This window comes from Miniopterus natalensis, chromosome 5 (assembly GCF_054644295.1).
Source record: "Miniopterus natalensis isolate mMinNat1 chromosome 5, mMinNat1.hap1, whole genome shotgun sequence".
NCBI lineage: Eukaryota > Metazoa > Chordata > Mammalia > Chiroptera > Miniopteridae > Miniopterus > Miniopterus natalensis.
The window spans coordinates 31,656,987-31,681,893 of NC_142085.1; the positions used below are offsets into that span (position 1 = coordinate 31,656,987).

Below are 24,907 nucleotides of genomic sequence, written 5' to 3' on the forward strand. Positions count from 1 at the left end.
CTCAACAAAGAGAATTTCCAATCTGTTAGTGTGTACTCAAACTTCAGATCTCCCTCCTACATCTTTAGCTTTAGCAACAGACTCAACTCCTACTCCCAAAAGAATTTGGTAACTGTCACAGACAGGATTATCTTACCTTCCCACCAGAAAGTATGCTAACTTTTCCACATTTACACCCAATCTTTCTTCCTACCTGTTTTAAATCAAGAGAGGCCAGTTCTTCTCATGTGTTTTAGATTTCACTTCTCTCACACTCCGCCAGAGGTTGATTCAATTAGTCCTCTTACTCCTGACTCAGTTTTTCTTTGTTTCTATACTTAACATTTAAACATATTTTTTAGTACCTCTCATTGTAAAAATATATCTCATATCCACATTCCTTTCTAATAATTATAGAAGTACTGGTAACTACAATGCATATATATTTATCACTTTGTATATGCCAGATGTATTCTAAGACCTTTCGATTATTAACTTGTTCAGGGAGGGAGCAGGGGGATCTTGCCATACCCAGCTCTGGAGCTGCTATTTCATTCTTGCCAAGGGAAGTAGAGCTGACAGCAGGGTGGTCTCTCCACAGAAATGTCACTCTCTCACTACTGGTTCAGTAGAGTTGGCCTCATCTAGGGTCATGCAAATAGAGAGGTAAGAGATATATTATTATTAAATATAATTGAGTAGGAATTGGTAATTGATTACATGAGGAGGAATGGCAAGGATGACATCTAGGTTCTTGGTTGAGAATGATGATGTTCTTTCACAAAAGGAGGAGCTGCCTCAGGGGAAGTGTGAAGAATTCATTTTTAGACATGTTGGGCTTGAAATATCGGGTTGGGTGGCTCAGGTATAAGTAGACAGGGGTTTGAAAGGTAGGCACAATTGGGAGCCTTCTATCTCAGGGTTAAATTGGTACTTTGGAGTAGAAGTTCTTTGAGATCTCCACAAAACATCATGCCCAGAGTTTCGTAACTGACCCACTGAGGGCCTTTAGCACAATTCACCTGTGGTGGTGGTTCAACAGCAGGATTTTCCCTCAGGTTGCTGGAGAAATCCAGAGGACCCAGTCAAACGATAGTCTGCCTCCCACCTGCACACCACTAAGGATGGCATTCTTGTTTTTGCCTTTTCATTTTTTACACCTTTAATTGTTAGTGACTTAATTCTGTTTTCAGAGCAGGCTTTATAAAGAAGACTATCATTCTGATGGCATCAAAATTAAAATATGAATGTGTAGCAGAGAGCTCCATTTTCGTTACTCCTAGAACTTTAGGAACTGGCTAAATCTAGATAAGTTACTGTAATAGGTTGAGATTTTGCATAAATTGTCATTATTGTTAATACTTTGTAGAACCCACTGAGAACTATGCACTTTACATTTAGTGTATGTAATTGTTAGGTGACCGTATATAGTAATATTTTCACTCCCATCTGACAGGTGAGAGATTAAAGCTGTAAGAAGTGGAATAATCTGTGCAACGTCATGCATTTGGTAGCTTAAATTTCCAAGAAGCCATCCATGACTGTCTAAGTTGCCAATTGTGAACCCTGGAAGCACATTAGAATCACCAGAGGAGCCTTAACAATTGTAATAGTCAGTCTGCACCTTGACCAATTACATCAGACTCTTAGGGAGTAACACTAATAGACCTATTTTTTAGAGCTCTGCAGGTGACTCCGCTTTGCAGCCAAGGTTGGGAAATACTAGCCTGCTTCTAAAACCTAGGACCATTCCATACTTTGCCTCCTCTGAATCCAAAATTGTTTTCATTCCACGTTGAAATAGTCTTGTGACACCAAGTAGACTATTGATTAAACTTGATAAACAGAATACAAAAATGTCATCTTGATAGAAAGGCAATATCTTCCTCTGCCTTCCAAGTCATCAAAGAAATACTTTCAAAGCCTAGGCACCCCAGCAACAGGGTGACAGAGTTTTGGTTGCTCTGCTTGTTATAAGTTGAAGGCAGCTTTATGTATGAGTTACTGTTATCCCTGGTTTTGAGTGACCCTTTATGGTGTTTGCTTACACCAGAGGATATAAACCCACTGACAAATGATTCCCTCTACAGATATAGAACACAGTGCTAATCAATTGGTAGAGATATCTTCAAGCTTATAACACATTTTGAAGTCTTTAAATTATTAGTAAAGCTTTCATTGAATTCTTGGCCTTATTTAGCAGATGACTTTAAGTGGGATTCATTTTGAATAAAGTTGTTATCTCCTAAGCCTGGAGATAACCGTGTATAATGAAGCATCTGCTGTGCACAGTGTACAAATGTTTGGATTCCCAAAGGATACATTTCCAAGAATCAGATTTTCCAAGGTTTTCAAATTATGAACATCTTTTTTGCAAGACACACATTTTTGACATGAAAGCTTTACTAATAATTTAAAAGACTTCAAAATTTGTTATAAGCTCGAAGATACCTCTATGAATTGATTAACAATGTGTTCACTGTGGAACAGATTTTTATCTCTATTGACATCTCTCTAGCATTTTTCTTGTTTAATAATGCCACTTTATTTGAATATGAAATTATAAAAATCTAGCCAATAAGAGTTAGTGCTGTCTGAGGCACTTATATTTATAAACTGCTTGAATTGATCATTCATTAACTATTTTGTATCATAAATGACATTATATTAGCAATTTATTTTCTTTATATGGGTAATTCTTATGACAGAGATTTTGATTATGCAGAAAATAACAGTCAAATTTTTTCACAAATATTGGATTATAGAGATTATAGTTTCTCATCATAGCTTTGTGCCATAGCTTTAAAGCAAGAATTGCAACTTCTGTTTAATAGTAAGCCAAGAGAGTTTTTAAGAAAGAACTAAAGCCCATCAGATACCTTCCATTGATATTTTCCAATACATACAAGCTAAATATTTGGGTGGATGAGGCATTTGTCAGTTGTCTACAAATGACATAGCTGTTGATGAAGCATTTCACAGCAGCTGTGGAATAAGGGAGGTTGAATAAAGTGGCATTAACAAAAAGCTTCTGATTGAATCCTTAATATCACGGAACACATAATTTTATTTTATGAAGTGGTGAAGCTTATGGTCACAATGCCCACTGGTTTTAAAGATTTCTCTCATTTGGATGGAGGTGTTAATAACCTCAAAGTATGTTTGCACATGCATTGATGGAGTCTACATACCAAAACTCTACTTTTTTAAATGTTGCAATTTTTTTTTTTTTAGTTAATGGTGATTTGGATAATAAGGATCCATCTTGTAATATCATTTGTTTGTTTATCATAACGTCTATTTACTAGCTACACACTTTTATTTCAAAAAGTATTTGAGGTAGCTTAAAGAATGTAGTTAAACCATATAAAAATTAATATTGGCAAAATCAAGATACTTCACAACACAAGGCAACATAATGTAGTGAAAAGAGCACAAGCTCTTTCATTTGCTAGCAGTGTAACTTCACATAGATTTTTTAACCTGTCTGAGCTTTATTTTCTTAGTCATAAAATATTTACCTTTCAGCTTTGCTGCAAAATTGATGCTTAAGGCAGAATAGATGCTTGATAAGTTAGTTTTCTCACCTTTTAAAATGCAGTCAAATATCTTCAAATGTTTGTTTTGCCAAATAAAAATCATTTCATATATTTGATTAAGCTTTTAACTATGATATTATTAACAGCTATTATTTTTGAGCACCTATTATTTGTGGTTATAGATTACCTTTTTGCAAAGCCCCTTTATCCATTATCTTATTTCACTCTCACAATAATTCATATTTTGTGAGAACTAGTGTTTTCTGAATAATGTAAACAGACAGTTATAGGGTAGCCTTTAAAGGACCATCATGGAAATAACTATAGTAATGAACCAGAATTTTTTCTCAGAATATCATTCATATGTAAACAGTTACAAGTGAATCCTGGAATTATATGTGTCTTGGACATGTTTTATTCCATGTGAATAGCAAGATATGCATATTTCTAATTTATTTATTACAGACAAATCAGGGTATGAGTGAAGGAAATTATCTAAATAGTTCAAATAAGAATTGCTTCTTATGGAGGAATTATTTCAGTTTGTTTAAAATCATTGAAATGTTGCAATAACTGCAAATAATTTCTGATTTCTCCATAAGTATTGCAGTTAAATTACACAGATATTGATACTGTTGGAGAGCTTCAAAATATTCTCCTAACGTGATTTATCTCAATATTCTGGTTATTATAGTTGTAGCAAAAGCAAGTGTCTCTACCTTTTGTATTCCATGGAGGATTTTTTTAGTATGATGTGTCTCTCTCTCATAAAAAGCATTTCCTATTTTGCTTTTTGAAATAGTTATAAAGTAGGTGTCTAAGATTGCTTATTTTCAAATGCTAACACCATTTTTCTGATTTATTTAAATGTTGTAAATGAGGTAAACATAGTATTTTGATCTTAGAATTTTTGGAAATCTGGCAGATGAAAATAGTAAATAATTATATTTCCCACTTTAAAAAATTTATCACTGTATTAATGTAATAATTTTTCAAGTTGGAATTAAAGTAACATTAATATTTGAAATAAATTAGTAAAACAGACATCTCTGATAAATCTAATAAGAAATAGGAAACAGATAAGCAGCCTTAGAAATATGAAATATAGTATTTCTTAAAATCCATGAGATTATTACATACAATTGTATTCTTTGGAAAATATAAATGAAGATAATTTCCTGGGAAAACATAAATTGTTAAAATTAATTCAAGAAATTAATAGCTTGATGAAATCTTTAATTAGAGAATATTCATGATATAGTAGAATTTTAGAGCTAAGAAAGCCTTTGAAGATCATACAGTAGAAATCTCATAATTTGTAAGTGAGAAGGTCGAGGTCCAGATTTTATGGCAAATTTTTTTAAAAACCCACATTCATTAGCTTTGAAAATTAGGAAGGCATGGGTAATTCCTGAGGAAGGGCAATTTTGAGGAGATGCTAGATTCCAAGGAGAATATGTGTGAGCAGGCATTAAAGGGGTTGATGTACATAGTTGAACTTTTCAAGAAATTTGACCGCAGTTGGAAAGAGAGAGAACCATCTATTGAGAACCAGTGAGAATAAACCAATACAGAGGAAGTTGGATGGTTGGCTGGTTGGTTGAAGACAGAGATTTCGACAGATTCATAGGCTAAGAGATTATGTATTTGAGAATATAGGCAGGTACTAACAAGGGGAGTACAGAGTTATCCAAATATGGGATCAAGAGTCATCACTATGGATCAAGCTCTTAAATGCATCATGCCATTTAATCTTTGCAACAATCCTGTGAGGTAGGTGTTATTATGATACCCATTTTTACACTGAGGAAAGAGAGGCACAGAGATTTTAAGTAACCACCAGTAAATGAAGCAGCTAAGGGACCTGCCTCTTAGCTCTGTTATACCATCTCCTGGAAGGGGAAGGGCCTGCTTTGGAAAGAAGGAACAGGAAATATGAAGGGCAAGGGAAATGTAAAGATACCAATAATATGGACGGTCTGTACCTCATCAGTAATGTAGAAGTAAAGAACAGCTGGGGCTTGAGCAGGATAAAAAAAGATTGTAAGATTTAGGCTATGAATGAGCAAAATATTAATACTGTGAAAAGGCACTGTGAAGAGGTTAAGAAAGTGCACAAGCTCTGGGATCAGAGGCAATGGTTTCACCCCCTGCTTCTCTGTCATTAACCACAAATGTTGGCCCGGTGACTTCATCTCTTTAAACTGTCATGTGCAGACTGGGGATGGTGATCATCTGCCTACATATTATTCGGGTTTTGGGGGTTTTTTTAGTCTCTCTGGACTAATCTTTGTATTTGTTTTTTTGTATGACTTAGAATTGTCTTGTCAAACTAAAGGTAAAAACTGATTAAGATTTGATGGGAGTTGTATTGAATATATTTATCTATTTGGAGAAGACTTACATTTATATGCTGTAAGTGGCAAGTCTCCCAATTCATGTACATAATACATTTTCTACCAATTCATGGACAATATATATTTTCTACTTAGTCATAGCTTATTTTGTGTTCTTCAATTAAAAGTTATAATTTTTTACACGAAGCTCTTACTCATTTTTGTTCAAATTCGAGGTGTTTTATAGTTTTTGTTGTTATTATTAATAGGACCTTTTCTTTCATCTGATAATCTTTCCCTACTAATTTTGTTCTATAGGTACAATTTCTTTTCTCAGTTTCTAAAGAACTTAGTCTTTTTTTGAAGTTTTTATTTTTTGTGACCTCTGTTGTCTCTCCCCACTCCCCACGTTTTCTTTTTCTTTGCTTGACTTCTTTTTTTCATGTTGGAAGATCTTATCAATTATCTGATTATCCTTGGCTGTGTATTTGTATATAAAAGCAAAGCCATAAAAAAAATGACTTGAAGCTCTACATGGGTAGATGGACTTATTGAAAGGTAGATTTGACAGTATGTTAATCAGGGATGAGCCAGAGTACGAAGACTTTTCCCTCTCTAGGGAAGAATTTTAGTCGCTGATCTGCCGACATTCTGGGAGTAGAAGCGAGGGGAGGGCCCTGTGATTTAATACATACACTTGTATCTGCTTGTACATCAGCTCACTCATGAGACTGTGCTTAAGTTTAGAACCCAGTCCATTCTGTTTTCCAGAGATGAAACATCCCCGTTACAGTGCAAGGCTGCACTGAGTTCAGGAAGGAACACAGTTTCAACTATCATGTACATAAAATTTTCAAACCACCTCTCTCTTTTCCAGCCCCATGTAAATCTGTGTCCCCTTTCTGGCCCCTACTCTTTCCAAGTGCTCAACCCTTCAGAAGGTCTGCAGGGTCGTGGGTCCATTACAATCAGCATTTCCATCATCACCCCGCACCCCACACCCCACGGGCCCTTAGCCCATACTTGCTCTGCCACTGTCAGTCAGTCACACTCTCTTCCTTCAACATCTTCTGAATCTGTCTGCACCTTTAGTTTGCTGGATCTACTGCTTGTTCTCTTTTTCCTGTGGCTGAATAACTTGGCCATTTTAACATGGTTTGGGAGGGAGGAGAGGGAGAAATCTGTTACGATTAACTAGAAATCTTGTGTTACATTTTCCAATAGATATTTTGGTGTACAGGAAAAATTAATTTTGTATATTGATCTTTGTACAGGAAATATAATTTTTGTATGTTGATTTTATATCCAGCTACCTTGTGGATTCTTCATATTTCTAATAGTTTAAAATTTGATCCTCTTGGATTTTCTAATGAGGATATATCTGCAATGATGACAATATTATCTGTTTTTCCGTATTGGTTTTTTTTTTTTCTTTCTTGTATTGTTTGGTGAGGCTCTCCTATACAATTCAGAATAGCAGAGGTAATGATGGACATGCCTCTCTAATTCAAGTTTGAGGGGAATGCTTTAAATATTTCACTATTAGATATGATTTTCATCATGGGTTTTGAGGAGATAAATTTTATTAAGTAAAACTGTTCTCTATTCATAATTTGCAATGAAGACTTTTAAAAATAATTGGGTTTTGAATTCTATCAAATGTTTTCATATTTATTGAAGTGATCACATGATTTCTTTAATCTGTTAATATAGTAAATATGTGGAGGTCATTTTTAATGTTGAATCATCTTGTATTATTGGACACACTTATTTGATAGTGATTTATTATCCTTTTACTGTACTTCTGGGTTTGATCTTTTTTTAACACTTTAGAAAATGGCTTGTTTCATTTGGTGATAAACATTTTTTCACCCCAGTCCTGTTTCTCTTTATTTTTATGTTTCAATTACAATATTTTAATATTCATTATTATTTTGTACTAGTTTCAAGTGGACAGCACAGTGGTCAGGCAATCATACAATTCACAAAGTGCTCCCCATGATATTTCCAATACCTACCTGGCATTTATTGGCCTTGGATTTTATAGATCACTTTTACTGTTTTTTTGAATTTTCTATTTTGTTAATTCCTACTTTACCTTTATTAAGTATCTTCTTCTGATTTCTTTAGCCTGTTTGATTTCCTATTGTTTTCAATGTAAGGCTATAACTATCCTGAGTACTGTCATAAAATTTTTATGTTTCGATATGTATATTGCCTTATTCTTCTAGCTCTTAATCACTTATAAATTAGATTTTAATTTATCTTTAATTCATTAATTATTTAAGTCCACCCCCTAAGGGATGCAGAATTTTAATTTTGATTTCTCATTTCATTGCATTATAGTTTATGAAAATGTCCTATATATTAAACTTTCATGAAGTTATTTAATTTTACTTTCTGTCCTAGGATTAGTTAACTTTTATAAATATTACATTTGTATTTTAAAGAACTATGTATGCTATATTTCATATGTATAATATTGTAAAGAAAGGTCAATCACTTGTATTATTATATTTCATGTTATTTTTCCCACTGTTTGTATGACTTTCTGAGAGCCGTATGTTTTTTATTCTAAACTTAATTGACAGTTTATCCTTCTATTTTTCTCAATTGTTTCATATACTTTGAAAAGCTGTTAGTAGTTTCATAGAGATGTGTTACTTTGGAAACTTCTCTATTGCCTGCTCCTTGTATCAGTGTGGAAAATCCTTTATCTTTTTACATGTTTTTTTCCAATGTTAGCATCATGACATCTGATTTTGCATATGACCATTTTCTTAATTTCCTTCTTTGATCTCTTTATTCTCAATCTTCCTATGTCATTAGGTTTGAGATATGTCTCATAAACATAGTACTGGATTCTGATTTTTTATCCAATATAAAAGTCGGATAAAACTTCGAACTTGTGAATTTAAAGCATTCCCATTTATTGTGATTTCTCGTATGTGTGTAATTACTTACTGTCTTGTTTGGTTTTTCTGTTTATCATATTTACTAGTTTGTTGTCCCTGCCCACCTTTAACTAGATGGATAATTTTTTCCTTAGTTCTGTTTTTCCTCTACTATTTTACAAATATATTATTTGTTTCTACCTCCTTTTTCTTTTTTTTTTTTTCTTTTTTTAAAATATATCTTTATTGACTTCAGAGAGAGGAAAGGAGAGAGAGAGAGAGAAACATCAATGATGAGAGAGTCATTGATCAAGCCCGCAACCCGGGCATGTGCCCTGACCGGGAATCGAACCCCGATCGCCTGGATCCCAGGTCGACGCTCAACCGCTGAGCCACGCCCGGCCGGGCTATTTGTTTCTACCTTCTGCGGTTACCTTAACATTGTCAACATAAACGCTCCAACATTGTTTTCTAACATCTGGAGTTAATCAGTATTTCTAATATTCTTGAGAACATAAAAAGAGGCTCAGCATACATTCCTTTTCCCCTGCTCCCTTGTAACTCTCACCTCTCTCACCTTCTAACCCTCATTAATATTACTTTGGTATTTATGTCTATTTGGTTATATTTTTTAAACTGTAAATATGTGTATCTACTTAAATATTTATTTATATTTAATGTATTTTATTACTTTCTTTGCTATCATACTTTTATCTCATATTCCCTCCTCCTGACTTCCTCTGATTATTATTGGTTTATATTGCCTAGCAGTTCTTTCAGAATCTTGAGGTAGTGAGTAGTGAACTTCAAAGTTCCTTTGGATTCTAAAATGTCTTTATTTCTGCCTCTCACCTGAATAATAGTTTGGCTGGGTGTGGAATCCTATCTTCAAAGTTATTTTTTCCTTAGAATGTTGAAGATATTATTCTACTGTCTTGTATCCTGGGCTGCTCACATGGAGTCTGATGTCTTATTTCTTTGTAAGTAATCTTTCTATTGACTCAGACAGCTTTTAAGATTTTCTCTTTATTCTCGATGTTCACCAATTTTATCGCAGTATATCTAGGGGGGTGTTTGTATATGTGCATTTCATCTTTATCCTGTAGCCGAGGGAATCTTTAAAGTTCTAAGAAAATTTCCCATAATACTTCTTTAAAATGCTGCCCCAGTTTCCTCTATGTTACCCTTCTGGAAATACTTTTAAACCAATTTTAGGACTTCTGTGTCATCTATGTATCTTAAATCTACTACTTTCCATGTCTTAATCTGTGCTCCCAATATCTAGCTCTGAGCTGTGGTATCCTCCAGTGGGGCTCATCTGCTTTCTGTTTTTCAGACATTTCTCAGTGTCTAGTCTACCACAGTTTATACTTCTTTTCTTTTTAGTTATTTTATGAAATCTTTTTGATTGTTTCTAAGGATTTGGGGTGAAGGGTATACATGAGGGTGATAGCTGTATCAGTGCTCAGTTTTCCAATTTAAATACCTTTTCAAGTTTTGCAGTATTTGTTAACCACACTCATCAACTGTAAAGCAGGACTAGATTGGGATTTGGCAAGGCGGGTGGAGCAGAAGAGGTGCTCATGAGTCTCATGTCTGGTGTGGCAAGCTGTGAAGACCTGGCTGTGGTAGGAGTCAAGAACAGACACATGGAGGCTGAGAAGCTGTTAAGACTGTAGGTCATGACAGTAGGGCCAGTGGTAGCAAGAATTGGACAGGTGACAAGATATGAAACCTGTTTATAGGAAAGGAGAATTGGAGTTTGAGATTTGTAAGTGGGAAAAGTCCCGGTATTAAGATCTAAGGGATGGTTGGTTTTGGGGGTTGCTGATGTGGGAGAAGAGATTAGAGAATGCTGAGCCTCAAACATTGGAATGACTACCCTTGTGGAAACTGATGTGTCAAATGTGTAAAATAGCAGAGTTCATTTGAAAATTGCTTTTTATAAAAGTTGTATTTTTAAAAACCTAGCTTGGCAAATATAACATATCAGTTGACAAATCAGTGTGCATTTCTTTATGTGAAGTATCTGATTTTATACTGATTCTTCACATAATGATGGGGCAAAATATAGCTCTCTTTCTTTCTTAGGATCCTAGATTTTGCTACACTCTTCCTGTAAGATTAGTTTTGTGATTTTAGACATTTATAGTCTACATACATGCATCCCTTAGGTTGAGATAGCCTACCTCCATACTTGGAGCACTTTCAAGACATATATAAATATTCATCTGACCATAGTAGAATGGGCCTTATCTAGTTACTATATATTTTCCCACACATGTTGTGGCAATGTTGTTGTACAAAGAGACATGAATTATTGAAATAAATGTCAGAAGCTGACAATTAACATGTATTTCAATTTGTATTAGAATTAAAATATCAGGAATTCCCAAAGTAGCAAACATAACATAGAGCAAATTAAAATTCTCTGTATTGAGACTTTGAGCATTTTATTTCTTATAAAATTTCAGTGCATCCAGCACTTTAGGATTTAACATTTCAACATTTTTATACTGTTTTGTATAACCCTATATTGATAGTTTAAAAATAGTGAAGAAATAGCTTTGCTAGCCCACACAGTTGAGATAAACTGGTAGAAGGAAATGATATGTGAATTAGAAAGTGGAGCTACCCTTCAGGTATTGAATGGAAGAGTTCTTTGAAATTAAAATTGGGATCAAGAATAAGCAAAGTATTCAACCTGAAGACACTTAAATCTTAACTTGGAAAGTATCAATGTCTCATGTATAGCAGGAATCTCAGGTGGTTAAAGCTACTATATTATGCCTGAAACAAGAGCAAAGGTGTGAGGAAGAGGGTGCTAGGAATCCATGACGTTATCATACTGAAAGTTATCTTTGTAAGAGTAAACACAAGTACTAAATAGATTTACGTACTACACGAAATAAGAAACCACATACTGAAAAAATGGTAACCCATTTGTTAGTACTGTTTAAAATGATGATAATTATAATCATGATCAGTTGAGCACTTGCTAAATGCTTAGCACAGGGCCTCTTGGCTTCTATACATTATCCCTCATCATTAAAACAATCTGGTGAGATAAACATGGTAAATTTCTTTTTATAAGATTAAAAGAACTGGAAAGCTAAATTAACATCTGGTGAATAAACAAATAATATGAATAACTCGGGCCTAAATTTTAAAAAGATACCTGCTTTAGCAGTGGGTTGGAGTAGAGGTGGGAAGGATGAAGGCTGTATTTTTATTTATTATGAGTTTTTATGATTTTTTTTCTTGTTCTACTATATTTGGCTCTTTTCAGTTTTTGGAAAAAGCAAGGCTGAGGCTGACAAAGGGAGAAATTAGTTTGGTTACTGGTTCTGGTTTGTAAAGGACTGGCTTTTCAACAAGAGTTACACAAAGAAATTATACCAATAGTGAAATCAGTAGCCAACTTTACCAAAAATGAAGTTGCTGATCCTAGTAACTAACGGTTTATGCATTCAGAGTGATTAAGTTACATAAAGAAAAATATCTGTAAAATCATGGCTGTGTACTGCCAGTGACTTGATTAGCTTTTCGAAATGATTCAATTAGGACACACATTGTCATGTAAATGAAAGAACATAGAGTAATGTTTTAAGTGCTTTAAAATACATGTTATTTTTGTACTAGGCTATTAGCCAAACCATTTTATGCTTGGTTCTTGAATATCACACTTGTATAAAAGCAAAGTCATTTTTCCTTTTCAAGACTGTTGCTATGTAATCTTAACATCGACACAGATAAAACAACAAAGAATTATCGGTTAGAAAGGATAAAGAATGTAGCCAAAAGAATTAAACAAGATGTCTGTAACTTAAATTAAACCAAAGAAAGGACCATTCCCATAATTATATTTCAAGAAAACATTCAAGTAAAGCAGTAATTTTAATTTCCCTTTAGTTTAAATGTACATTTAAGCTTTTTCTCATAAAAAATTGAACACACGAATGGAATTAGGACATTTTTTTTTTAATCATAGATATTGTATAGAGCATAAAGACTACAGGGTTTCTAATTTCTGCAAATAATTACTCTGTCACAGAGGGGAGGTAGATATTTGAAATAAAAGAAATGCCTTGGAATGATTAACAAGCCTCTGAAGGACACATGACTCCCCCCCATAATCAGTGTGAGTTCTTTTTTGTTCCCACAGAGCATCTGTACAACCACCACTGCATTTTTGCACTTTTTCTTCTTGGCTTCATTCTGTTGGGTTTTGACTGAGGCGTGGCAGTCATATATGGCTGTCACTGGAAAAATCAGGACACGGCTTATAAGGAAACGCTTTTTGTGCCTTGGATGGGGTAAGCATGTTAATAAACCCTTTTGTGCTCTTGTGAAGATGACTTGAATACTTATACTCTACTGCTTTATTATATGATTATCCTAAGGCTACTTTAATTTGTGTTTAATTTGATATATGGAAGTGGAAATAGATGAAGCTGGTCATTTTTTAACATTCTTTAGGCATTTGGAACTTTAACAAGGAGTAAATATTGGATGACCACATAGGCAACCAGTTAGCAATCAACAGTGAGTGGTGTAAGGTGAGACCTAAGGTATCTACAGGCAGAAAAGCAAAATGTTCTGTGCTAATATGTTCTGAAAATGCAAAGTCTTTTCATATGTTCAGGGCTCAAGGTCATGTACACTAGTCAGGTACCTCCCACAAGAAAACTTTGAGGAATTCATTCCAAGAGTGCTCAGAACAATTAAAGACTATAGTTCTTCATGTCACAGGGAAAAACTCACTTAGAGATTAAATGAAACCTCGTGGATAGTCAGTTGGGTCCTCAAAGGAAAAACAATTATTGACAGACTGAAAATTAATTCTTTGCCTATCTTCAATAGGAGAATTTTCTCTTAAATTGCCTTATGAAATAGACATCTTGAAAGTCTATGCATTTCATAGGGCCAATTCTAATATTTAATTAGAATTAATTAATTAGTTTAATCTAAGAAACTAGTTTTAGAAAAACCACAGGATTTTGGCATGTTTGCCTTTGAGTTTCAAAAGGCTTACATGAAAAACAATGGGAAATTTTGGACCAAATATACAACAAATACCTAATGTACCAGACGAGTGGAGAACAGGATGCTTGAAGGAGCCTGAAAAACTACAAATAAGTGGATTTATTAGAATACCAGAATAATTCATGCTGGAAAAAATAGGATCAAGAACACTTAAAGATTACCCATCAGGTTTCAGCAAGGGTCTGTCAGTTTTGACAAATGTATTCGGCTCTTTGCCCTAATAAAATAAATGAGAAAGCCATTAAGAAATTAGAGAATGTATTCTACTTACACTTTCATAAATTTTTTGTCCAGATTTCATGTCAAAGACCTTCTAAAGTTGGACTGGTATTGCATTTTGTCATCAGTTAGTACCAATAGACCTAAGTAAGACATGTAGGTTGCAGGTAGAGAAGATACTCCTTGAAGTGTAAAGAGTGGCAATTTTTAGGATTGGCAGCCACCTTGCTTCATATCATTACCAGAGATCTTGAGGAGAGGTTTCAGCTGGTCTCCAAGTTTACAGCTAATATTAAATGACTCTGGGTAGCAAAAATGCTACGTCGATGGTGCTGGACTAGCAGGAATCTGTGAATGGACAGAATAGTGGCATATGAGTTTTACTGTGGCAAAGTGCAACAGAGTAAATTTAGAAAATCTTTAAAAATCTAAATTGTCTAGAATGAAGACTATTAATTCTTCAGGTATGCAGGCAGGTGAATTCCAAGAGGGCCGAGCAGGGCATGGAGTGATGCCTATCTAGAGGACCGCGAGGAGACACTGGCACATATTTTCTGACCTTCATTCAGGATTATTAAAGGAGAATAATCAGAAAGCACCAAAATTAATTCTTTAGGGCCCTTAACCCTGTTCCTACATTGTTGTTGTTGTAAGTAAACCATAAGGAATTAAGCGATAAGATTCACTTTGGATGTGGATCAGTATGTGCCAACTGAATGGCCCACTTCTGTGATATTCCACCACACCAGGACATCTTTTTGTGTGTCTCTGATTTTATAACTATAAATTTCCTTTATAACAGTGTAAACCCCTAGGGAAAAAAATAACTTAAAAGATACAGTAAATCTCTGTTATTAGTTTCCTTTAAACCCATGTCAAATGCAGTGGTAACCTAGCAACATCAGAGAAGTGCACTGAGTTAAAAACCCAGCTATCGCTCTCATATTTTTGCACTTGAAAGAAATTTTGTGATGGAAACATACTTCATGAAGTGATTCATCCAAAGGTATTCCTCTGATTTAAGCATTTCGAGTTTGTCCTACCTTTTCTTGAGCCAGGGTGCACAGTGGTTATAGCTGAGTGCGAAGTGTGACGATGTGATGTTTTTCTTACAGGTTTACCAGCATTAGTAGTGGCCACATCAGTAGGCTTCACCAGGACGAAAGGATATGGCACTGATCACTAGTAAGTCCATCCACAGGGGTAATTCACCTTCATAGTTAAGTAAATCATCAGTGTGCTTCATTAGTCTTGGTGGGCACTGCTGATGGCTTGCATTTTGTCATTGAGTCAGCAGCAGTGGTAGAAACAGCATTAGTGAGGAATGATGTAAGGTGGTTTAAATGCTGCAGCACTGTTCAGAATCCTCCTTTCAATTTCCCATTTCTTCATGAGTCCTTGCAAAGCCCCCAGTGCGGAGCCCATGCCCTCCTCGTGTCCTGGTGCTGTGAGAGAATGAATGTTCTTACATAAATGGGTTACCACGTCCCTACCAGGGCAAACCCACATCTCTTGGTGAATTTAGTAACCAGAGTTTATCTTTAGTGAGTTTTCTTAGTAGTTTGGGGAAAAAGGAAAACTAGGAGAGAAAAAGATACGAACTGTAGATTATCCATTCGCGGCAATGATGGCTTTTAAATCTGTTTCTCCAGTATCTCTTTGGCCTCAAGGAAGAGAGGGTAAATGGCATGTCTAAGACTAAAAACACTGTTCTTGCTGAAAAGTATATTTGAAAGATTCTATAATGGATAAAAAGCAGCATTTTACAAAACTTAATAGTCACCTTTGTGCTAAAAGTCAATATAAAAATCTCACTGCAAGAGTAATTTGTCCAAAATGTTTTACCTGCCTCAAAGTCAGGCTTTATAATAAAAGTTTATTTTCCATGAGAGGGATGTAGTATTTCTCACTCATGAGTTGTTCTAATTTTAGCTTCTTCCACATCTTCTATGCATTTTTTCATATTAGAAAGCTTTGAAACTTGACAGAATTCCAAGGCTGAGTGTGTAATTCAAGTTATTCGTGTGACACTTCCTGGTTTAACACTTATCACTGATTTTTGTTAGTTTTTATCTGATGTTATTTTCAGCTGCTGGCTCTCTCTTGAAGGAGGACTGCTGTACGCTTTCGTTGGACCTGCAGCCGCCGTTGTCCTGGTAAATGCCTAAACCAACTTACTTTGTTTTCTTAGCAATAAAAAACTACTTTGTTTCAATGAGAGTCATAGTTTTGTATTTGTTGTGTAGAAAATTTAAAGTTCAGTGTATTATAGAAATATTCAGTTCTTTATTAGTCCAAAATATTCTTATTTTGGAGACTGAAGAATATAAACTGTAGGAATGTGGGATTTCTCTTACAGTCATTTTACATTTGTGAATAAGTTTAAGTGAGTTTTTAATAAATTCTTCTTTAATGTGTAGAATTTCATCATCTATGATCATTTCACCTTTATACTATTCTGTTTGATCTACATAGCTATTAAGATCTCTTAATCTTAATAACTACTGTTGCTACCAAGTATCAATGAGAAAACATATATCCCTGTGTCAAAGTTTCCCAACCTCAGTCTGCAGACATTTTGGATGGGCTATTTCTTTGTTGTGGGGGCTGTCCTGTGTATTTTAGGATGTTCAGCAGCATCCCTGGCTTCTACCTACTAGATACCAGTAGGACCCTCCAGTTGTAACAATCAGAAATATACCCAGGCATTTCCCAATGTTTCCTGGGGGTAAAAAAATCACCCCGTGTTAAGAACCCCTGCCATGTGTTGTGCATAAGGACTTAAAATTTTTCTTTTTGGAATTACAAAATAATTCCTATATGTGTTTACTTATAGGAACATGCAAATCTCCTACCAATTTTTCTTTCTCTGAACTTATTGATTACAAATCTTTCTTGTCCAGTAGATCTTTGGAAAAATGTAAGGGAGTGAATTAAATGTAAGGGTCTGAATTAAATACAAAGATCCATATCACTATGCAATTAGATTTCTAATTGGAAAAGTGCCCTTTGGTTTCTTGAACAACTCATTCAATAAATTGGAAGCTAGCAACATCTTTCGTGACTTTTTCTTTAAAGTTTGCTCTCCTCTAAATTATAACAGCAGAAACTATTAATGTTTCACAAGTGAAATAAAATCAAGGCATGAGTGTTAGAGTGCGCATAAGGAAACTGAAACTATTAGACACATTTTTGTCTGCTGCATTGAATTTTTATTTAATCACCTATTTCCCTAAGTTACTAGGTTAATATACATATAACCCTAAAATGAAGACACAAAGAGTATGTGTATAATTGGAAGACCAGAGTATGGTTTTTGGAGTGGTGATGAATCTCCTCATTAAGTTGGAGATTAATAGGATCCATGAAATACACTCTTCTCTTAGTTCAAATAATGAGAAGTAGGTCAGGCTCTTGGTTAAATGGTATCTTGTCAGGAAGCTATGAAGAGTGACACCTCCTAAGTCCCTACCTAACAGGTGCTTTGGATCTTCCCTACACTAGCAATAAACAGATTTCAACTTTCTATTTCATCTGGCCGAGGTGTATTGAAGGAAGTGGAATTTTGGGGTTTTTTTTCTTAACCAGTCATCTTGTTTGTGAAAAACTAGTTTCAATGTAGTCTTCGCCTGTTTGCATTGGGAGAGCACCAAGATTGTGCTGATCGTGGAGGGTGAGGGGTAGGAAGGCAAAGAGAAGAAATATTTTTCCTTGATTAGCGTTGGACTGGATCCCTTTATCAGGAAGTGTGAGTAGGTTAGAGCCTTGGATGCTGGTCGGAACGAGCTGCTACAAGGAGACCACAGCTGTCTCCGCAGCTCTTTATAATGTTGCTTGAGAGAGAGAAATATGTGTGATTTCATTTCACCTGTATTTAAATCCTTTTAAGTGAGAGTGTTTTAGAAAATGCTGAGAAGTGTTCAGTAGTGCACACTACCATAAGTGGTATTAGTGTCCACCTTTTAAAGGATCGTGGTGAGTTGAACAGGCTTTCCCCTTTGTCTGGAAAAGCATGGTGCGTCAAAATGCTGCCCAGCCCCCAGAAGTAGGAATTTAGTAGGAGTTCTGTTCTCCCTGCTGGGGGCAATGGCAAGTCCTTAGCAAAGTGGCAGTCAGGGCTCACTCTAGCCTCACACTGTGAGACTCAAAATCTTTTGACTCTCAGGCATAGGGTAAAACTCATTTAGCCAATTGATTTTCTTCGGGGTGACTCAGAAGAATGCCAGATTGGCATAGCATGGCACCATTTAAAAGTTAGGCAATCGAATGTTCGTTTTCTCAGTGTTAACTGCAAAACATGGAAAACAAATGTACCTAATATACTTTAAAACTTGAAAGTAACACACCACTGTTGCATTGTTCCATATCCCTTTATGCACTTATAAATATTTGAGAAGGGCTTCCGAGTGTGAGTCTTTAATTCTGAGGTGGTTGTAAATTAATAAAAGAGTGTTTTCAGGAGAAACAGGGCCCCGATTCCCTTCAGTATCATTGAAAGGTCAACCTTTGTTTCTGTTTGACAGGTCAACATGGTGATTGGCATTTTGGTATTTAATAAACTTGTTTCCAGAGATGGGATCCTAGATAAAAAGCTCAAACACAGAGCCGGGTAAGCTGCCATTGGTGGGTTTTGAAGGTTCTTTACCAGTGAATCCCACACCCCGATTCCAGAGCATCATGAGTGCATTTGACTGTGTCTTGAATTTTGTTCTTGATGAACAAATGTGTCCAGTAGATTCTGCCATTCAGGTTTCCAATGTGCTGTTCTTAAGTAATGTAGCCAAAATCTGAGTTTGTGTATATAGCCTGTTTGTAAGATAAGAAAATTAAATGTGAAGGCTAGACTTAAAATATTTGTCCCTAGGTGAGGTTTTTCAAAGCCACCTAGTTTTATTCACAAAGGACAGGAGGGTAGATTGAACATAATGTCAGGATGAGACAACTGAATTGGGACAAGCAAACCTTAGTAGGGCAAAAATATTTTCTTTGATTATTTGTACATATCAGAAAAAATTTTTGAAAAAATCATTTATGAAACACTATTCTTGTCATATATTCTCATTTTATATGACATATATGACATTTTGACTATAACTTCCTAGAAAGAATTATTCATAATTTTCACTTGCACATTTTAACCATTTAGAAAATCATTTTACTGTTTTTATAATATCGCCATATCTAATAAGTTAACATTTCCTAAACAGATTGCTAGCAGCTTTTTAAGGTTATATTGTCACTTCATCATGAAAATTTGTAAAAGCATGAATGAAATAGGAATGCCTTTGAATTTTCCTTTGTATCTTTCATAAAGCTTATAGCTTCCCTTTTCTGATTTATCAGGTCATTCAGGGTTTTCCCGTAGTAAAAGAATAGGCTCAATGGTTTTCAATATAAAAATTAGGTATCGTTCATATCCAACATCAGAACCGCAGTTGGGTAATAACACACCATTGGAGGTTCCTTTCTGAGGGGAGGGTAACTTCCCTTTTAGAGGCTTTTTGTTCCCTTCAGATGAACTTGTGCAGACTCTGAGCTCTCTCCCATTTGAACTTGAAGCTCTCACATTATTGCTCCTGTTAGTCTGCCGCATCGTTAGAATTGGAGCATTTGCTTCTCCAGTTATTTCTGTCTAGATGAATGATGTAAGAATGAATCGATCATACTGAGCATGGGGTACAGGAACTCAGTTCTGCCACTACTGGTATAAATTTGTATAATTTTTTTTAATTGGGAGGATAGGGAAGTTAGTAGTTAGGATAAAAGCTTTGAAATAAAAAAATTTTAAAAAAAGCCATGCTCCGTATCTAGCCCTGTAATTTCCTACCTGTGTGTCTTTGGGCATGTTCCTTAATCTTTCTGCAGCTGAGTCTTCTCCCCGATAAAATGGGGATAATGACTGTTGCCTCATATTATTAGAGCATATGAAATACAATGTGTGTAAAGCATTCATCAGAGTATCCAGCAAATAGTAAGCACTCTCTCAACAAATGGTAGCTATTGTTTAGATGAGCAAATTGAGAAAGATAAGCTGGACAGGCTCTTTTCAAAGGACCCTGACTTCTATCAATCACGCTTTCACTATTCCACCGTTCATGATATTGAGGTCAGAAAAAGGGGTGAGATCATCAGGGTGGATATAACGCTAAGAGTATATTAAATTTGCAGTCTGTACTTTTCTCATTTAATTCTTTTATATGTAATATCCAGTTTGATTCGCATTGCTCTTTGTCAGAGATAACATAGGTTTGGAAGAAAAGGCAACATTGTCACATCAAGAATTTAGAAATTAGCCTTTCAATCTACATATTAATCTTAAAACCTCTACCTCTAAAAATATGATAAGAATTACACCTGCTTCTCTGATAGAACTGAGTCAAGCAGTGCTTTTCTGGTGCAAAGGCCGCTGCTGGAGGAAGAAAAATGGTATTAAAAGCAGAATACTAGTTACTGTCCAAAGCAGAAAAAAACTATTAACAAATCAATGACTCTAGGTTTAAAAAAAATTACCTGTAATAGAAAACACTGTTTTAGCTTAAGTATACATAGATTGAAACTTGCTCTCTGTTCCAAAGGGTGATGGAAAGAAGTTTTTTAGAAAATAGGGGTAGTTGAAGCTAATTTGACTTCACATCGAAAGCACTGAGGGCAGTAATAAAAACTTCAGTGAAGAACAAATAATCAAAATTAACTAAGGAAACATTGAGCAGAAAGCAAATTGATTAACTTAACAGTTGATCTTCCTAATTGTAAATATTGACCATTTCTGGTAGTTTGAACATATGTATATATTGTTTCTTTTGTAACATTATTTTTAAGAATCAAATATGGTACCAATACATTCCTCCTCCCATTTTTCTATTTCTTTTCCCCTTTTTTCTTTTTATGATCAATTATGAGAAACTTCCAAGAATATGGTTTATGTTCAGTAAATATTTAAAACAAATGAGTGAATGACTATTTAATAAATAATACAATAGCTTGACAAGGTTTATAATACCCAAACTATATTAAATTTTTCTGATACATAAAGTATATTTACCAATGGGGATTTATTACAAATATCAACACATCTTATATAAAATAATAATTGGAAAAAATGAAAACAAGATAAAATGGCATGTGTCTTTTTAGAACCCCTCAAACAGAATATTTCGTTTTCTCTTTTGCTACAATGCAGCTTTCTTATCTACTACGCATTTTAAACTGCTTTACCTTATCTACCTGAAATTAAGAGGACTACTGTACTGGGACCTTGTACAAATCTCATGAGTTTTTTTCCCAAAAGGAGGAAGCATATTTTCTTTCCAAGGAAATTTTTATAGTATTAATAATCTAATCAGACAAAAAAAATTTTTCTAAGGAAAAAAAGAAAATTGGATAGGAAACTAGAACTTGTAGACTTCAAGACCTCTCAGGACTAGCCAGAACAACCTGGAGAGAGTAATTACCCGTATTCAGACTCTGGTGCTTGAGTGGATTCTAGTTCCATCTGAACTTATGGGAAATTCAATTTTTCTTTTAACTGTTAGCACTTTTTGTTTTTAAAATGCATTATTTCCCTTATAACAAAGAAACAAGATTTTATTTTTCTTTGAAGCAACTCAATTTAGCACCTTGACTATGCTTCATAATACATTAATTTCCACAGTGGCCATGCAAACTAGGAAAAATTATTAGCACTCTCTCTCTCCTCTGCTCCATTCACATCTAATAAGTGTTCCAAAGGTGTCCAACCAGTTAATGTGAAGCATAGTTTTCAACAGTTAGCTCTGACTAAGGAGAAGTATGTGGAGGCCTTTTCACCAAATAAACCTGAAATAAAGAGAAATGAGCATTTCAAATACTGCCTTAAAATACATTTTTAGAAAAGCCCATTCTTATTCAAATTACTTTTTCTTTTCAGCGCTAAAATACTTATATTGTGTGCTAAACTTATTTTTAGTGATCTTGGTTTTTTCAATCTTATTTTAGAGCCTAGAGGCATGGTGTCCTTCAAGTTAAGAGAGCCACATCTGTGTTTGAAGCACAAACACCAGATAGCCTATCTTCTGTGATAAAGCAAACAATAAATGACTAAGGCGTACCTTTTAATATTAATCTAGTGAGACGTAACAAGATGGAAGACCCTCAAATGAATAGTTAGGGCACTGGTGTTTATTCATCAGAATAATCTATAGAACTTTAAAAAATATTGATGCCACCCTGGTCGGGTGGCTCAGTTGGTTGGAGCATTGTCCCATACACCAAAAGTTTCGTGTTTAATTCCCACTCAGGGCATGCATTGGAGGCAACTGATTGATGTTTTTCTCACCCTCTCTCCCTTCCTCTATAAAATCAATAAGCATCCTTGGGTGAGAATTAAGAAAAAAAATGTTTTTAATTTAAAAAATACTTATGCCTGGGTCCCATTAAATTAGAGTTTTGGAGTTGGGTATATACATATGATGTTCAGCCACTGTGGAGAATACTGGTCTAGGTACTCACTTGGGAGTAATTTCAAACACATTGGCATCCCCATTGAGACATTCATGAACCACACTATTGGTTACCTAATATTTTGAAAACTTTAGACAGATATGGCTAGTACGTATGTCCTCGGTTGAATCAGTAAAAAGAATGATTTAGTATTATATTCTCCACCCCAACATCTAACTTTGAAAGCTTTGATTTTTCTCATGAGGTCTACAGATCAATCTACTTACTTAATAGCTTTCAGATTTATTACCCCATCCAAGCACTACTCACAAATGACTGAACTTCTTTAAAAGATACCATTCTGAATTATGAGCCTCTTATGATTTTTCTGTTCTGCCACTTCTATCATACACATAGTAAGTCCACTATAACGTTAAGGAAAAAAACCTACTGAGCAAACTTATATTTTAGACATAAACACCACATGGGAATGGACGAGAGATGTACACCACAGAAAATTATTTCAAGGTGTTTTGAATTTTGAATCAAGTAATTTCTTTTTGTTATTTCGTGAGAGAATTGTGTTCTAAGAAACTAGTCATTTTTCAAGGACTCTTTCCTAAAGCAAAATATGTATAAAGTTTTTCTATGTAGTGAGACTTTGCCTCTAATGAACTTAAATTATCTGAATCCAAATTTTCCTGTGAAATTCTCTAGACTAGAAGAAACTATATAAATGCTATTAGGTGGTATCTATGACAAAATGTTTAGAAAGAATATTTTGAACTTAATGATTATGTTAAATGTGTTATTAGAGCAGAATATTATCGAGTAATATTTCATCAAGTTTCATCAGTCCCTATATTCAGATCATCCTAAAATATAGACTATACATTGATGCTCTAAGAAATTTCAAAATATAAATATTTTGAGACAAAGGCTATATCTTTCACAAATGACTAAAGACCTAAAATAGATATCTTCCTATATTGGACTACTGAGATACTCCTTTACATTTCAAAAGGTTTTAATTGATATTATGTGCCCTTTTGCAAATGACAATCTTTGAAGCTGGGAGTCTTTGTTCATCAGGGGTCTGAATAAAGGGTTATCACTGTATGTCTACACAAACACATGCTTATGTTTAACTCAGTGTATTGGGCAACTTTGGTCTGTAGACACAAGGGCCATTTATGGTGTAAATGATGGAAATGTGCTTCATATGCAACAAAGGCCCGAATTATTAAAAGGTAAATGTTACAAAGATAATGTGTAGTGTAAATGCATCTTTGAAACAACCTAGAACATTCATCTTTGAAAGTATACTTTTCTGCATGAAATCGTATTTAAAAGCTAACTTGCAGCAGCAACATTTTTTTGGTGACAATTCAATATTTTGTTCTTTTTGTGGGTGTTCTGTTTGTTTGCAGTCAGATGAGTGAGCCTCATAGCGGTTTGACGCTCAAATGTGCCAAGTGTGGAGTAGTTTCAACAACAGCTTTGTCAGCCACCACCGCCAGTAACGCCATGTTAGTCCCAATCATTTACATCTTCTTGTTACAAATCTTTTACAGTGCATGTGAGAAAATGCTATGATGGAAAAAATATATATCTTTGCTAATATTAGAGCTAAGAGCATACTTAAATATTTATAATTGGCAACTGCCTTTATAACTATTGTGGGATTGTTTATAAAAAAAATAAACTATCAAATGTTTATCTGCTTTGTGGTTTCCAAGTTAATGGTCTCGGTGCCACATAAAAGAATGCTTTGTTGAGCGGGGGTGTGGCTGTTGCCTGGGACGTGGCATGCAGCCGTGTGATGTGGCTTTGTCTGTCTCAACAGGGCGTCTCTTTGGAGCTCCTGTGTGGTGTTGCCCCTTCTGGCTCTGACGTGGATGTCTGCGGTTCTGGCCATGACGGACAAACGTTCCATATTGTTTCAGATACTTTTTGCCGTGTTTGATTCATTGCAAGGCTTTGTGATCGTCATGGTCCACTGCATTCTTCGGAGAGAGGTGAGAAATGTAATTCTTGTGAGAGAAACAAATGGTGGTTAGAAGGATGTTTTCCTTGTTAACAAACATCTTTTATTTTAGTATCTTGATCTTCAGATTAAAGCTAGTCTTCTCTAAAGACAACCATTTGGGAGTCAGAGCTAAAATGAAGTGTTAGGGTGAAGTTCAAGAGGGCTCCTTGGACTCTGAGAACGATGGGTGGGAACAGATGGGACTATGCAAGGGAAAACACAGCCAGAGCTGCCAAGAACCAGGGAGAGTAGTTGCAACAGCAGCTCTGATGGAGTCGTAGGTATAGATAAGTCTGGTGGAAAGGAGAGTAAGGTGCCATCTTTGTAAAGGTATAGTTTGTAAACATAATGCATTCATGTTTCTTATTAAACCCATTCCCTAACTTGTGCATCTACACACAGCGTATCCCATCCTCATACTTATTTATTGTTAGATAGAAATATGGA

The 24,907-nt window shown here is 35.0% G+C and overlaps 1 protein-coding gene across 1 annotated transcript in view; it reads left to right on the top strand.

Annotated features, from left to right (window-relative positions):
• Positions 1–24,907, top strand: part of ADGRB3 (adhesion G protein-coupled receptor B3) — a 626,535-nt gene that overhangs the window by 560,155 nt on the left and 41,473 nt on the right. Inside the window, exons 21-26 of the mRNA XM_016195549.2 lie at positions 12,914–13,064; positions 15,129–15,198; positions 16,103–16,169; positions 18,537–18,622; positions 23,862–23,960; positions 24,278–24,449. Coding sequence (XP_016051035.1) covers positions 12,914–13,064; positions 15,129–15,198; positions 16,103–16,169; positions 18,537–18,622; positions 23,862–23,960; positions 24,278–24,449 — 645 coding nt within the window. The remainder of the gene's footprint in view (positions 1–12,913; positions 13,065–15,128; positions 15,199–16,102; positions 16,170–18,536; positions 18,623–23,861; positions 23,961–24,277; positions 24,450–24,907) is intronic.